The 12,840-nt window shown below is 56.1% G+C and overlaps 1 protein-coding gene across 7 annotated transcripts in view; it reads right to left on the bottom strand.

Moving 5' to 3' along the window:
• TRIM9 (tripartite motif containing 9) overlaps window positions 1-6,428 on the bottom strand; it is a 68,415-nt gene extending 61,987 nt beyond the window's left edge. For all 7 annotated transcript variants that reach the window (XM_030239969.2, XM_050975447.1, XM_030239970.2 and 4 more), the window contains exon 1: window positions 5,551-6,428. In XM_030239969.2, coding sequence (XP_030095829.1) covers window positions 5,551-6,366 — 816 coding nt within the window. In that variant the 5' untranslated portion in view covers window positions 6,367-6,428. The remainder of the gene's footprint in view (window positions 1-5,550) is intronic.
• Between the last annotated feature and the right edge of the window lie 6,412 nt (window positions 6,429-12,840).

The raw sequence follows: 12,840 nt of genomic DNA, 5'->3' as shown, positions 1-12,840 counted from the left end.
GTGCCACTGAGGGGACACCTGTCCTGCTGAGCATCACTGCTGACCCCACACAATGTGGGATGGAAATTCCCAGGGCTGAGCTCTGCTGCAATCTGCAGGGATTTGCAATCCAAGGACACTTTGTGCCTTCAGCCTGGGCAGTTAAATCCTGTGTGAAATTAAAATGGAGAGCTTTGTTTTCCTGTTGGATCTGCAGGGTCATCCATGGAGGGAGGAAGGAATGATGAATCTGACTCCATGCTCTCAGAAGGCTAACTTATTATTTTATAATACTATAGTATAAATTAAATTATTATGATACTATAATAATATAAAAAGTTATATTATTATAATACTACATTATAATTTTATAATACTATAATATATTAAAGAATACTATATTATACTATACTAAAGAATACAGAAAGGATACAGACAGAATGCTAAAAAGATATTAATGAAAACTCCTGACTCTTTCCAGAGTCCTGACACAGCCTGGCCCTGACTGGCCAAAGAGTGAAAACAATTCACAGAAAACCCATAAAACAATCTCCAAGCACATTCCACATGAGCACAACACAGGAGAAGCAAATGAGATCAGAATTGTTTTCCTTTTTCTCTGAGGCTTCTCAGCTTCCCAAGAGAAAAATCCTAGGCAAAGGGATTTTTCCAGAGAATGTGAATGGCACATTTTCCTCCCACTAAAGCCAAGATTTGTTTCTGTTTCTCTCCAAGAGGACCTGGACGTGCTGCCTGAGCTCCTCAAGGAGAGAGTGGTCCCAAATCAGAATCTTGGAATCGTTTAGGCTGGAAAATCCCTTTAAGGCCACTGAGTCCAACCCTTCCCCCAGCACTGCCAAGGCCACCACTGCCCTGTGTCCCCAAGGGCCACATCCACATGGATTTCAAACCCCTCCAGGGATGGGGACTCCACCTCACTCCTCACAGGACTCGTGCTCCAGAGCTTCCACCAGCTCTGCTGCCCTTCCCTGGGATGCAGAAAACAAAAGGAATGTGGATGAGAGTGGAGAGAACCCCCAGAATCCCAGCCCAAAGCAGAGGGAAGTTTCTTCCTGCACTGCCCAAAATCAGCAAAGGCTTTTCACCATGGCACCCCTGCCCTCCTCAGCTTCTTTTAGTGCATGGCAAATCCAGGCTCACCTTTGCTGCAGTTGGGATATGGATGGCAAAGACAAAAAAAACCCAAAAAGCAGCCCCTGGCAGGTGTGTCCTACCCCAGGGATTGTCCAGCCCGTGCCACCCCCAGGGATTGTCCAGCCTGTGCCACCCCCAGGGATTGTCCAGCCTGTGCCACCCCCTGGGATTGTCCAGCCCGTGCCACCCCCAGGGACTGTCCAGCCCGTGCCACCCCCAGGGATTGTCCAGCCTATGCCACCCCCAGGGATTGTCCAGCCCGTGCCACCCCCAGGGATTGTCCAGCCTGTGCCACCCCCAGGGATTGTCCAGCCTGTGCCACCCCCAGGGATTGTCCAGCCTGTGCCACCCCCAGGGATTGTCCAGCCTGTGCCACTCCCAGGGATTGTCCAGCCTGTGCCACCCCCAGGGATTGTCCAGCCTGTGCCACCCCCAGGGATTGTCCAGCCTGTGCCTCCCCCAGGGATTGTCCAGCCTGTGCCACCCCCAGGGATTGTCCAGCCCGTGCCACCCCCTGGGATTGTCCAGCCTGTGCCACCCCCAGGGACTGTCCAGCCCGTGCCACCCCCAGGGATTGTCCAGCCCGTGCCATCCCCAGGGATTGTCCAGCCTGTGCCACCCCCTGGGATTGTCCAGCCTGTGCCACCCCCAGGGATTGTCCAGCCTGTGCCACCCCCAGGGATTGTCCAGCCACGAGGTGAGAGGTGCCAGGGACCCAAGAGCAGAGTCAGACACAAGAGTGAAGGGCAACACCTCAGTATTTGAGAGACAGGCAGGAGTAACTGCTCTGCATCTCTGTCTCTCCATTTCCCAACCCAGAACACTTTCAGACCTGCTACCAGAATCTTTTTCTGGGAGACCTTTTCAACCTCCACCAGCAACAGTAAAATGATTTTAAGACTGAGTTGGATCAACTGGCTGGGATTTCAGGGCTGTGGGAGACAGTGATGATGCCTCAGGTTTGGCTTCTCTGTTTTTCACTCTCTGTGCTGCTTTAGTGTTAGGGTCTGGGTTCATATTATGGGATGGTGAGCTCTGTGCACAGAGCAGGGAGACAAAACAATTCCTGCTCCAGCTGGGCACCAAGGACAAATGATCCCAATCTCAGCCCAGGAGCACAAACCCCGTGGGCTGGAGAGAGAAAAACAAGCAGGGTGGGAGTGCCTGGGCTAAAGCTGGGCTGGGACAATGAACTGCAAGGTGGGAATGGAGCAGAGCTGATCCCAGGGAGAGACCCCGTGCCCGGCCGGGCATTTTGGGGCCATTTTGGGTCATCTTGGGTGCAGCCCTGGCTGGGCTCTGGTGCTGCCCAAGGTGGATCCATGGAGGAGATCCTTGGAATAAATCCCTGCTTTATTCTGGGACTCCATCCAGCCTCTGCTCTAGGGCAGCCTGCACAAGGCATCAGTGAGATCCCTCCCTGCCTGTTTGTATTTGTACACAAGCATCCATCCATCCATGCATCCATGCATCCATGCATCCATGCATCCATGCATCCATCCATAAAAACACCATCCAGCTGCTGAGCCTGCACTCTGCACACATCTCCAGCAGAAGAGGGACTCAGATGTGTGAGGAATAAATGATTCAGCTCCATCTTGTGCTCCTGCTCCTGGCATGCCAAGCAGCATTCCAGCTCGTCAGGATAAAAACCCAGACAGCTGCAATATCTGTGCAAAACTGGGACAATTCAGATTAAAAACCCATTTCCCTCTACATTTCTCTGAATATTCACCCCACTCCCAACAAGTGAGAGGAAGACAAGGTCAGAGAGGATTTGCCACAATCTGTGTCCAGCTTAGAAACCCCAGCTCCCTGAATGACAACTGATTGTGCCTCAGCACAGATTATTTCCAATGATCATCCCAGAGAACCTTCAGGGAGGAAAGGGGAAATTGAGGCAGCTCCCAAAGAGGGCTGGGCAAAGCCCTTAGGAGTTGGTTCCAAGGGGAGCACGCTGCAATTAGCAGGGACTGATTGCCCTGGGTCTGGCAGTCACCTACTGAGGCATGAACACTGCACTCACAGCTCATCCAGGCGCTCTGGGGACAATCACAGCCCCCCTGGGCCAGAAGGGAAGAGCATCCCAAAGAACATTCACACCAAGAGGTGCTGGAATGGTGCAAGAGAATTCAGGAGCTGCCTGATGGGTGTTAACTAAAAGAGAGTTGATTTCGGTGGGATTTGGGAAGGAATTCTTGGCTGGGAGGGTGGGGAGGGGTTGGCAGAGGGTGCCCAGAGCAGCTGTGGCTGCCCCTGGATCCCTGGAAATGTCCAAGGCCAGGCTGGATGGGGCTTGGAGAAGCCTGAAATAGTGGAAGTTGTCCCTGTGAATACCAGGGGATGGAACTGGATGGGATTTAAGGTCCCTTCCAACCCAAACCACTCTGTGATTCCCTCCTGTGAGCTGTAGGTATCTTCACACTGCCCATGACAGAGAAAAGATCAGGCAAAAAGGGACAGTGACCCCTTCAGCAAATCTGTCCCACTGCCAAGGGACTGTGCTCTCAGAACATCACACCACCAGATACTTCTGCAAGAGGATCACCACTCCAACCCACAGGTGCTTTGGTTCCTGATGGCCAGTCCCAACCACGACCAAGCTTGGAAATCATGGGTATGGGTTCTGGTTTGTTTGTGGTTTTGGTTTTGGTTTTTTTGGGATTTTTTTTTTTTTGGTTTTTGTTTTTGTGTGTAACAAAAATTAAGGTAAATAAGCTTTCCCCTGATTTTGTTGGATGGCATCTCAAGGAGCAATCGGAGCTCTGGCCCTGAAATCACTCCTTCAATTATTCCTTAACACCACATTTAACTCCACAGCCTCTCCCCCTCCTTAAAAAGCAAACTAACACCAGGTAATACCAGTGAGCCCCCGCAGAAACAGCTCTCCCAAGGCACACGAGGTTTCACTGTCCAAAAATCATCATTTGAAATAATGTTACATTATCCTCATCTGTCAGCTACATCAAGGAAACAGTGCCTGGCTAAAGCTCTCCCCTGGGAAAAGGGATTTGGAAAGAAAAGCTAAAGCTCATCTTATTGCAACCCCTCTGCCAAGGGCAGACACTCCCACCAGAGCAGACCAGGCTGCTCCAAGCCTTTTCCAGCGTGGCCTGAGCAGCAAAGCTCTCCAGGTGGAATTCCCTGCATTCCAAACTCTGCCTGTTGCTTCTCATCCCCCTGCTCCACTCCACAAGAGCCTGGCTCCATCCTCTGCCTCCCTGTGCTCCTGCCAGCAGCTCCCCAGTCACCTGTGCCAGCCCGACCCTGGGCATCCCACACCAGTGGAGCACCTCTGGGATCAGGGATGGCACCCCATGGAGGGGGACAAACTGCTCTCCACAAGAGCTCTGAAAATCCAGAGAGGAGCTGCTCCTGCTCCCAGCAAAAGGGAATCAGGAAAAGCCCCTTCCAAAAAGCACCACCAAACCTTCTCCCCACAGCATAACGTGCTTATCCCCCTTTTTGGGGGCACTGTGACAAGTGACAGCCTGTCCCTGCATGCACCCACTGACCCAATTCGGGGTGCAGAGCTCCATCCCAGAGATCTGCATCCTGCCAGAGCATCCCGAACTATTCCTGGAAAGCAGCCCAGCCCAGTCCCTCCCACCAGGAGGTCACACCCTCCCCAGCTCCTTGTCACAGGTCCCCCCCACCTGCTCCAATCTGCTGGAGCGGGGGCCAATTACGGCGATGTTCATCCAGGGAATGACGCCCATCCCTGTCCGCCCGTGTCCCGCTCACTTCTGCCCCAGTTCCCTCGGTCCCCGCTGCGAGGAGGGAGGGCAGGAGGCAGAGCATGGATGGAGCTGAAGATGATGATGATGATGATGATGGCTACATCGCTGCCTCAAGCTCCAGGACCTCTCCTCCAGCACGGACGCGTGGGGAGCGAGTGCAGCTGATCAGTATTCAGGGGCAGGCTCCCGGCTGCCCGCTGCCACCCCTCCTCCTCCTCCTCCTCCTCCTCCTCCTCCCGGTGACTCCGAGTGCGGCAGGAGGTGGCACCCCGCGGCTCCCCGCTCCCACGGTGGATTTCACGCCTCCCTCCTCCTCCTCCTCGTCCCCAAACCATCGCTCCCTGTTGCTTTCCAAGCCCTGCGGCGCAGATGTTCCCGAGCCACCCCCGGGGGACTCTGCCAGCTCCTTTGGTGCAGCTGGCACGGCCGGATTTGGGGACCCGCATCAGGGGAGCATCGTCTGCACGATGCCAACATCCCCACGGCGAGGGGACAACACGGGACGGGAGAGGATGAGGATGGCCGGGCATGGGAATGGCCGGGGATGGGAATGGCCGGGGATGGAAATGGCCGGGGATGGGGATGGCCGGGGATGCTCCCACCCTGCCAGCCGGGGATGATGGAACCTGTAGGGCAGGCGGCTCGGCTGGGGCTGCTGGCACAAGCCGGGGCTCACCTTGTGGAGCTTCCACATGGCTCCCAGCGCCTTGACCTCGTGGCTGGAGTGCTTGCCCTCCTCCAGGCACTGGTAGCACACGGGGCTCTTGCACTGCACGCAGTACATGCTGTGGTTCTCCAGCTCGTGGTCGGTGCAGGTGGAGATCTTGCGGGGGCTGAGCCGGCGGCTGACGCGGCCCTGGGCCGGCGGCACCAGGCGGTGCTTGGCCAGCGGTCCCCGCGGCGGGTGGCACCGCAGGCGGCACGGGTCGCAGTAGAACACGTCGCACTGCTCGCACATCACGGCCGCCTCCTTGGGCGCCTTCTCGCAGAGCTGGCAGCGCAGGGCCGCCGCCCTGCCCTGCTGGTAGCGGTCGATGACGCCCTCGAGCAGGCGGTTGCGGGGGAAGCCCCGCAGCCCGCGCTCGTCCAGCACCAGGCTGCGGTGGCACTGCGGGCACGTCAGGCACGCGTTGCGCGGCGGCGGCGGCGGCGCCAGCGCGGCGGGAGGAGGCGGCGCGGCCGGCGGGAACACGCGAACCCCGTTCGGGGACTTCTGGCACGGCGTGGTGGGAGCGCTGGCGAAGCCCCCGTAGGAGCCGTAGCCGCTGTCCGCCTCGCTGTACAGGCTCATCTTGTCCAGGTCCAGGTAGTCATAGTCGGAGACGGCCGAGCCCGAGGCGCGGCGGCTCTGCGGAGACTCCGAGTCGGGCGTCTGCACCAGGATGTTGCGGGCGCACGCCTGGCACAGGTTGTGCGAGCAGGGCAGGATGATGGGCTCCCGGTAAAAGGAGCCGCACACCGGGCATTTCAGCTCCTCTTCCATCTCTTCCATAGGGGAGGGAAGGAGGAGGGCGGCGGCGCGGCTCCGGCGGCCGCGGCAGGAGCCCGAGGAGCGACCCGCACCGCACCGCGCCTCGGCGCCGACTGCCGCCCGCCCGCCGCCCGCCGCCGCGCTCGCAGCCGGGCCCCGCCCCCTCCGCCCCGCCATTCGTCCGCCCGCCGGCGCGGGGGTGCGCTGCGCGCTGCGATTGGCCGATCCGCCTGTCCGTCATCCAGCGCGCCCGCCCCGCGGCGCCGCTGCGGGGGCTGCGCTCGGGGCTGCGGCGCCGCTGCGGGGTCGGCGCGGGGAGAGCGGCGGTCCCGGGCCTGCGGCTCTTCTGCCCGCTCCTCTTCCCGCCGCTCTGCCCGCTCTTCTGTCCTTCCCCGGCTCCCGAGAAACGGCACTACAGCCCCGTGCCTCCCGCCCTCTCGCCCCGCGGACAGCTCCCGGTGCCCGCAGCATCCCCTCCCCGGGATCCAGGAGCGCTCCTGCGCTTTCCCCTCTGCCCGCACGAGGTGGCTTTGGCAGTGCAAGGGACCCGCTGACTGCGGGATGCGCTCCTGAGGGTGTAGTTGTAATGACCGGAGCGGCCGCACGTGTGCGGTGATCGCGGTCCCGCGGCTCTCCGCGGATGGCAGCGGAGCGGCGCCGCTGCGGTGATCTCTGCGTGGGCAGCGGGACGCGGTCCCTGAGCCTGGGACGCCCCCGTGGGGACACGCTCCGCCACTGGAGAGCGGGGACAGCGGCCCCGAGGGGCTCCCGTGGCTTTGCCTCTCAGCCCTGCTCGCTCCGAAGGTCGGCTGAGGTCTTAAACTCTCCTGGCAACAGAGCGGCACAGCGGGTCCTGCTCAGCCAATGGAAAAATAGGATTGCTTGGGGTGTCGCTGTGTTATCTCCTATTTCTCTCTCTCTGTGCACGCGTTTGGGACTGCCCGTTGGTGCCCCAGATGATCTGTGCCCCTTGTGATGGCTTTGGGCTGTGCCCAGCTCTGGGACCCAACATCAGAAGGACCTGGAGCTGCTGGAGCAAATCCAGAGGAGGCCATGGAGATGCTCCAAGGGCTGGAGCCAGGCTGGGAGAGCTGGGGGTGCTCACCTGGAGAGGAGAAGGCTCCAGGGAGAGCTCAGAGCCCCTGGCAGGGCCTGAAGGGGCTCCAGGAGAGCTGGAGAGGGACTGGGGACAAGGGATGGAGGGACAGGAGCCAGGGAATGGCTCCCAGTGCCAGAGGGCAGGGATGGATGGATGGATGGATGGATGGATGGATGGATGGATGGATGGATGGATGGATGGATGGATGGATGGATGGATGGATGGATGGATGGATGGATGGATGGATGGATGGATGGGATATTGGGAAGGAATTCCTCCCTGTGAGGGTGGTGAGGTCCTGGCACAGGTGCCCAGAGCAGCTGTGGCTGCCCCTGGATCCCTGGAAGTGTTCCAGGCCAGGCTGGATGGGGTTTGGAGCCACCTGGGACAGTGGAAGGTGTCCCTGCCCATAGCATCCATTTCCATGGTGGGGGGATGGCAAAAATCCTGGGGGCACCCAGGGCTGTGAGTCCCCTTCTTGACAGGACCCACTGAGGGTCTCCTTCCCCTCTGCAGTGGGTCAGGCAGGTCCTGGCATTCAGGGAGCAGCTGCAATTCCCAGGTCCCACACTGAGATTCGGGCAGGGGGAAGCCCAAAAGCCCAGATGCCCAAGGAAGGCACTGCCATTTCTCAGCCTGGCAAGGAGGACAAGTGATAAGGAGAAAAGGATTTCCTGAGAGCTTCTCTTTTCCACTCTGGTGTGCTTTGTTCTTCCCTTTCTGCTTCCTCAGGCTCCTGCTGGCTCTGTATTGACCGTGGCTTCCCCTGGACTCTGCTGAACATTCCTCATTTGCTCCCTGTTGGTGTCTCTGCTCAGAGCTGCTCATTTTTTCCCCCTGCTCTCCCTCCTCGAGCCGCCCTTTTGCTGAAATAAAACCATCACTCCTTGTTTGCCTCTCGTTTCCTGTGGCCATTTTTCACCCTGGCAGGTCTGGGATTGCCGTTTCTGCTGGAGTGATCCTGCTGCTGATGGAAGTGGGCAGGGAGAGGAGCACAGCCAGTGCCTTTGGAAGCAACCCTTGGCCATGACCATTGAGCTGTTTTCTTCCTGGCACTGCAGCTTGAGTGCTGCTCAGGCTCTGGCTGTGCTTTATTTGCAGCTGTCACACAGTCCCTGTCACTCTTGTCACTGCCCTGAGAGCTGCACAGCTCTGGACCTGCAATAATGACTTGACCCAGCTCCTGCATTGGTTTGTCTGACGTGGCTGGGATCAGTTAAAGGGTGGAGAAATTGTCTTGTTCTCAGCTGGCTCCTGCTTTTCTCCTGTGGCTCTCACCTTCACACAGAGCCATGAGGCTGGAAAAGATCTTTGGGATCATCGAGTCCAGCCTTGATCCCCACCTTGTCCCCAGGCCAGAGCACTGAGTGCCACTGTGGCATTCACATTTTCTGGAAAAATTCCTTTGCCCAGGATTTCTCCTGGAAAGCTGAGAAGCCTCAGAGAAAAAGGAAAACAATTCTGATATCATTTGCTTCTCTTGTGTTGTGCTCGCATGTGGAATGTGCTTGGAGATTTTTTTATGGGTTTTCTGTGAGTTGTTTTCACTCTTTGGCCAGTCAGGGCCAAGCTGTGTCAGGGCTCTGGAGAGAGTCAGTTTTCATTATCATCTTTTTAGCCTTCTCTCTATATCCTTTCTGTATTCTTTAGTATAGTTTAGTATTCTTTTATATAATATAATATAATATTATAAAATATTAAATGAGCCTTCTGAGAACATGGAGTCAGATTCATCATTCCTTTGTCTGGGTCCCCATGAGTACAACATGTCACCTCCAATGATTCCTTGGACACCTCCAGGGATGGGGACTCCAAACCACCCCAGGGGTCCCTTCTAATGCTTGACCACCCTTTCCATGATGAAAATTTTCCTGGATTTTCCTGCTGCAGAAGCTCCTCCATCTCCTGCTGTTGGTGCATCTCCTGTTGGAACCAGCTTCTCTCCTGGAGAGTGTGGAAGCCACCTCTGGGCTGAGATGAATTAAACTCATTTAGACTCTGTAAGTGCTGCTGGATCCTCTTGGTGAACGGTAATAAATATCTGAGCTGGGCTAAAACTCATAAATAAAAGAGGAATGAACCAAGACAACAACTCTGCAGTCTCCTTATTCATCCCATGCCCAGAACACCTTGAGGAGATAAATCAAAGTGTGGACAAGGGCTCAGAGCTCCTCAGATGAGAGGGTTGGGAGCACCAGAACCTTTCCAGAGAGGCCTCAGGTGTCTGACGCAAGCAGATCTTCCACTGCCACGTGGGAAACCTGCTTCAGGCTCTGGGAATGTGTTTCCTCTGGTGCCTGGAGGTCCCACACGTGATGCCTGGAGGTCCCACACGTGGTGCCTGGTCCCCACACCTGGTGCCTGGTCCCCACACAGGATCTCTGCTGTTCCTTGTGCCTGAGACCTCTCCCTGTTCCCCCTGGGGACATCTCAGCAGATGCAGCCAGAGCTTGGAGCTGCCTTTTTATGACTCCAAGGCATTGGCAGATCATAATTTATCCTGTCACCAACCACTGCACCCTCCTCCTCCTCCTCCTCCATCACTTTGAGAGGATGAGCTCTCGGCTGACAGGAGCAATCCTCGTTTGTGAGTCCCCGTGTGCACGACCTTGAACTCAGCATCCCTGAGCTCATCCTGCTCCCTCAGCTCACCCAGAGCTCTCAGCACATCCTGGGGACAGCTCCTGGCAGCAGGACAGGTGCTGAGGTCACTCTGCTCTCTGGTGCCAAGAGCATGGTCAGGAATGCTGGCGCTGTGCCTGGAAAGGTTCCAGGGCTCCCAGAGTTCTGGCAGGAGCTGCCTCCCAGAGCAGCCCCCAGAGCTTCTGCTGGTGACATCACTTGCTCCAAGCACCACTTCAGGAGTTCACAAAGCTGGAAACCCTTCCCATTTCTTTCTGAGGTCTCCTCCTTGCAAGGAAAAGTGCCAGATTTTTGTGGATCACCGACTCCATTGAATGCTGGTGGCACCTTTGCCCAAGGTCAGTGTCACAAACATGAAGGATCCAGGAAAGGCTTTGTGCCTGTAGCCAGACCTTGCAGATTTTGAGCATTTGGAACATTTTGATGCTCAGTTCTCCCTTCACCCAGGACAGGTCCCTTCCCACCACTCTTGAGTGCTGCAGGCTGAAGGCAATGCCAGCTCTGCTGCCTCACTGCTGGCAGGGAGCTGCAGCTTCCTGGGAGAGGGATGAGGTTTCCTGGGGTTGGATGGGTTGTGGAAGTTAAAGGAAAGCTTCCCAATGGCAAAACACTCCGAATTTTTCCTGTTGTGTAGGAAGCAGACAAAGAGGCTCAGCACAAGGAGGACGTGGAGCTGCTGGAGTGAGTCCAGAGGAACCAGGAGCTGCTCCAAGGGCTGGAGCTCCTCTGGAGCCAGGCTGGGAGAGCTGGGAATGTTCACCTGGAGAGGAGAAGGCTCCAAGGAGAGCTCAGAGCCCCTGGCAGGGCCTGAAGGGGCTCCAGGAGAGCTGGAGAGGGACTGGGGACAAGGGATGGAGGGACAGGAGCCAGGGAATGGCTCCCAGTGCCAGAGGGCAGGGATGGATGGGAGATTGGGAATTGGGAATTCCTGGCTGGGAGGGTGGGCAGGCCCTGGCACAGGTGCCCAGAGCAGCTGTGGCTGCCCCTGGATCCCTGGCAGTGCCCAAGGCCAGGCTGGACAGGGCTTGGAGCAGCCTGGGACAGTGGGAGGTGTCCCTGCCATGGCAGAGGTGGCACTGGATGATCCTGAAGGTTCCTTCCAACCCAAACCATTCCATGATTCAGGGATTTCTCTGATTCCCTCTCTCCCTTCCCAAACACCCAGGGCTTGTTTGGCTGATGAGCAACACCAGCAGAGTTGTTCATCACCACCCACACGGAGTGGGTGTGAAACAACCCCTGGTTCATGACTGCTCCAACCCTTCCCAAGAAGCTGTGGAGGTGTCCAAGGCTGCTCCTTGCTCTGGCACAGGATCCTGAGAAACACTAATGGCCACATTAACTGTGGGAATGATGGAAATATTGAATGGTTTAATCCTTTATCAGACTTTAATTACAATTGCTGAGCATGATGCCTCAGGTTTGGCTTTTCTGTTTTTCACGTTCTGTGCTGCTTCAGTGTGTGGGTCTGAGCTCCTATTATGGGATGGTGAGCTCTGTGCACAAAACAGGGAGACAAAACAATTCCTGCTCCAGCTGGGCACCAAGGACAAATGATCCCAATCTCAGGCCAGGAGCACAAACCCCGTGGGCTGGAGAGAGAAAAACAAGCAGGGTGGGAGTGCCTGGGCTAAAGCTGGGCTGGGACAATGAACTGCAAGGTGGGAATGGAGCAGAGCTGATCCCAGGGAGAGACCCCGTGCCCGGCCGGGCATTTTGGGGCCATTTTGGGTCATCTTGGGTGCAGCCCTGGCTGGGCTCTGGTGCTGCCCAAGGTGGATCCATGGAGGAGATCCTTGGAATCAATCCCTGCTTTATTCTGGGACTCCATCCAGCCTCTGCTCCAGGGCAGCCTGCACAAGGCATCAAGCACACACTCTGCTTATTAAACCCAGCACTTCATTGGTAGCAGAGGGTAGGGATGGACCCCCAGGTGCCAAAGGAGTTTCTTCTTCCCTGAGGAATTTCAGCTGTGACCATGGGCATTGGCAGGGGATAATGCTGCCCAAAAACATCTCTGGAAATCACTTCTGAAAATGAGGTGGCAAAATTGCTCCATCAAGGATGAGCCAGGCTGGCGAGGTTCCAGGATCTGGGCATGTCTGACTGGAGGAGAAGTTAAAGCTCAAATGATGCCTCAGAGTGAGATGTGCTGAAAAAAAATCTGTACATCTCAATGTGCTGCTTACTTTCAAGGGTGACATCATTTATTTTTAAATTATGATTTTTTTTTTCTTACTCCCAGGAGCTGGTGGAAAATTTCTGATTTTTATCAAATCTGAGCAGAATCCATTGCTAATACACGGGAAGAGCAGAGCTTCAAGTCTAAATTGTGGTGCTCCTTTGACCAGCCTGCCCACTTACTCATCCCCTCTGGGATTAATGCCCCACTTCTCCAGCTTGTGACTCATTTTGGAGAACAGCAACATGAAATTCATCCCACCAGAAAAATCTGTCCTTCCTCCCACAGCCAGTTTGTCTCCAGCCTCCTTTCCCTGCTGCCCAAAGACTCAGCTGGAACACTTGGTGGTTCAGATGTGCTGAAGGTGGGACATTCCCTGTGTCTTCAGCGTTGAAAAAGAAGATTTATCCAAAATTTATTGGCTTCACAAACAACTCAAGGCTTGTTTGACCTGCCCTGGAAGTGTCCAAGGTCAGGTTGGACAGGGTTTGGAGAAATCTGGGATAGTGGGAGGTGTCCCTGCCATGGCAGGGGGTGGAATGAGATGAGCTTGAAGGTCCTTCCAACCCAA

The sequence above is a fragment of the Serinus canaria genome, chromosome 5, assembly GCF_022539315.1.
Source record: "Serinus canaria isolate serCan28SL12 chromosome 5, serCan2020, whole genome shotgun sequence".
NCBI lineage: Eukaryota > Metazoa > Chordata > Aves > Passeriformes > Fringillidae > Serinus > Serinus canaria.
The sequence above is the reverse complement of the archived record's forward strand: the minus strand, read 5'-3'. Positions and strand labels throughout refer to the sequence as shown.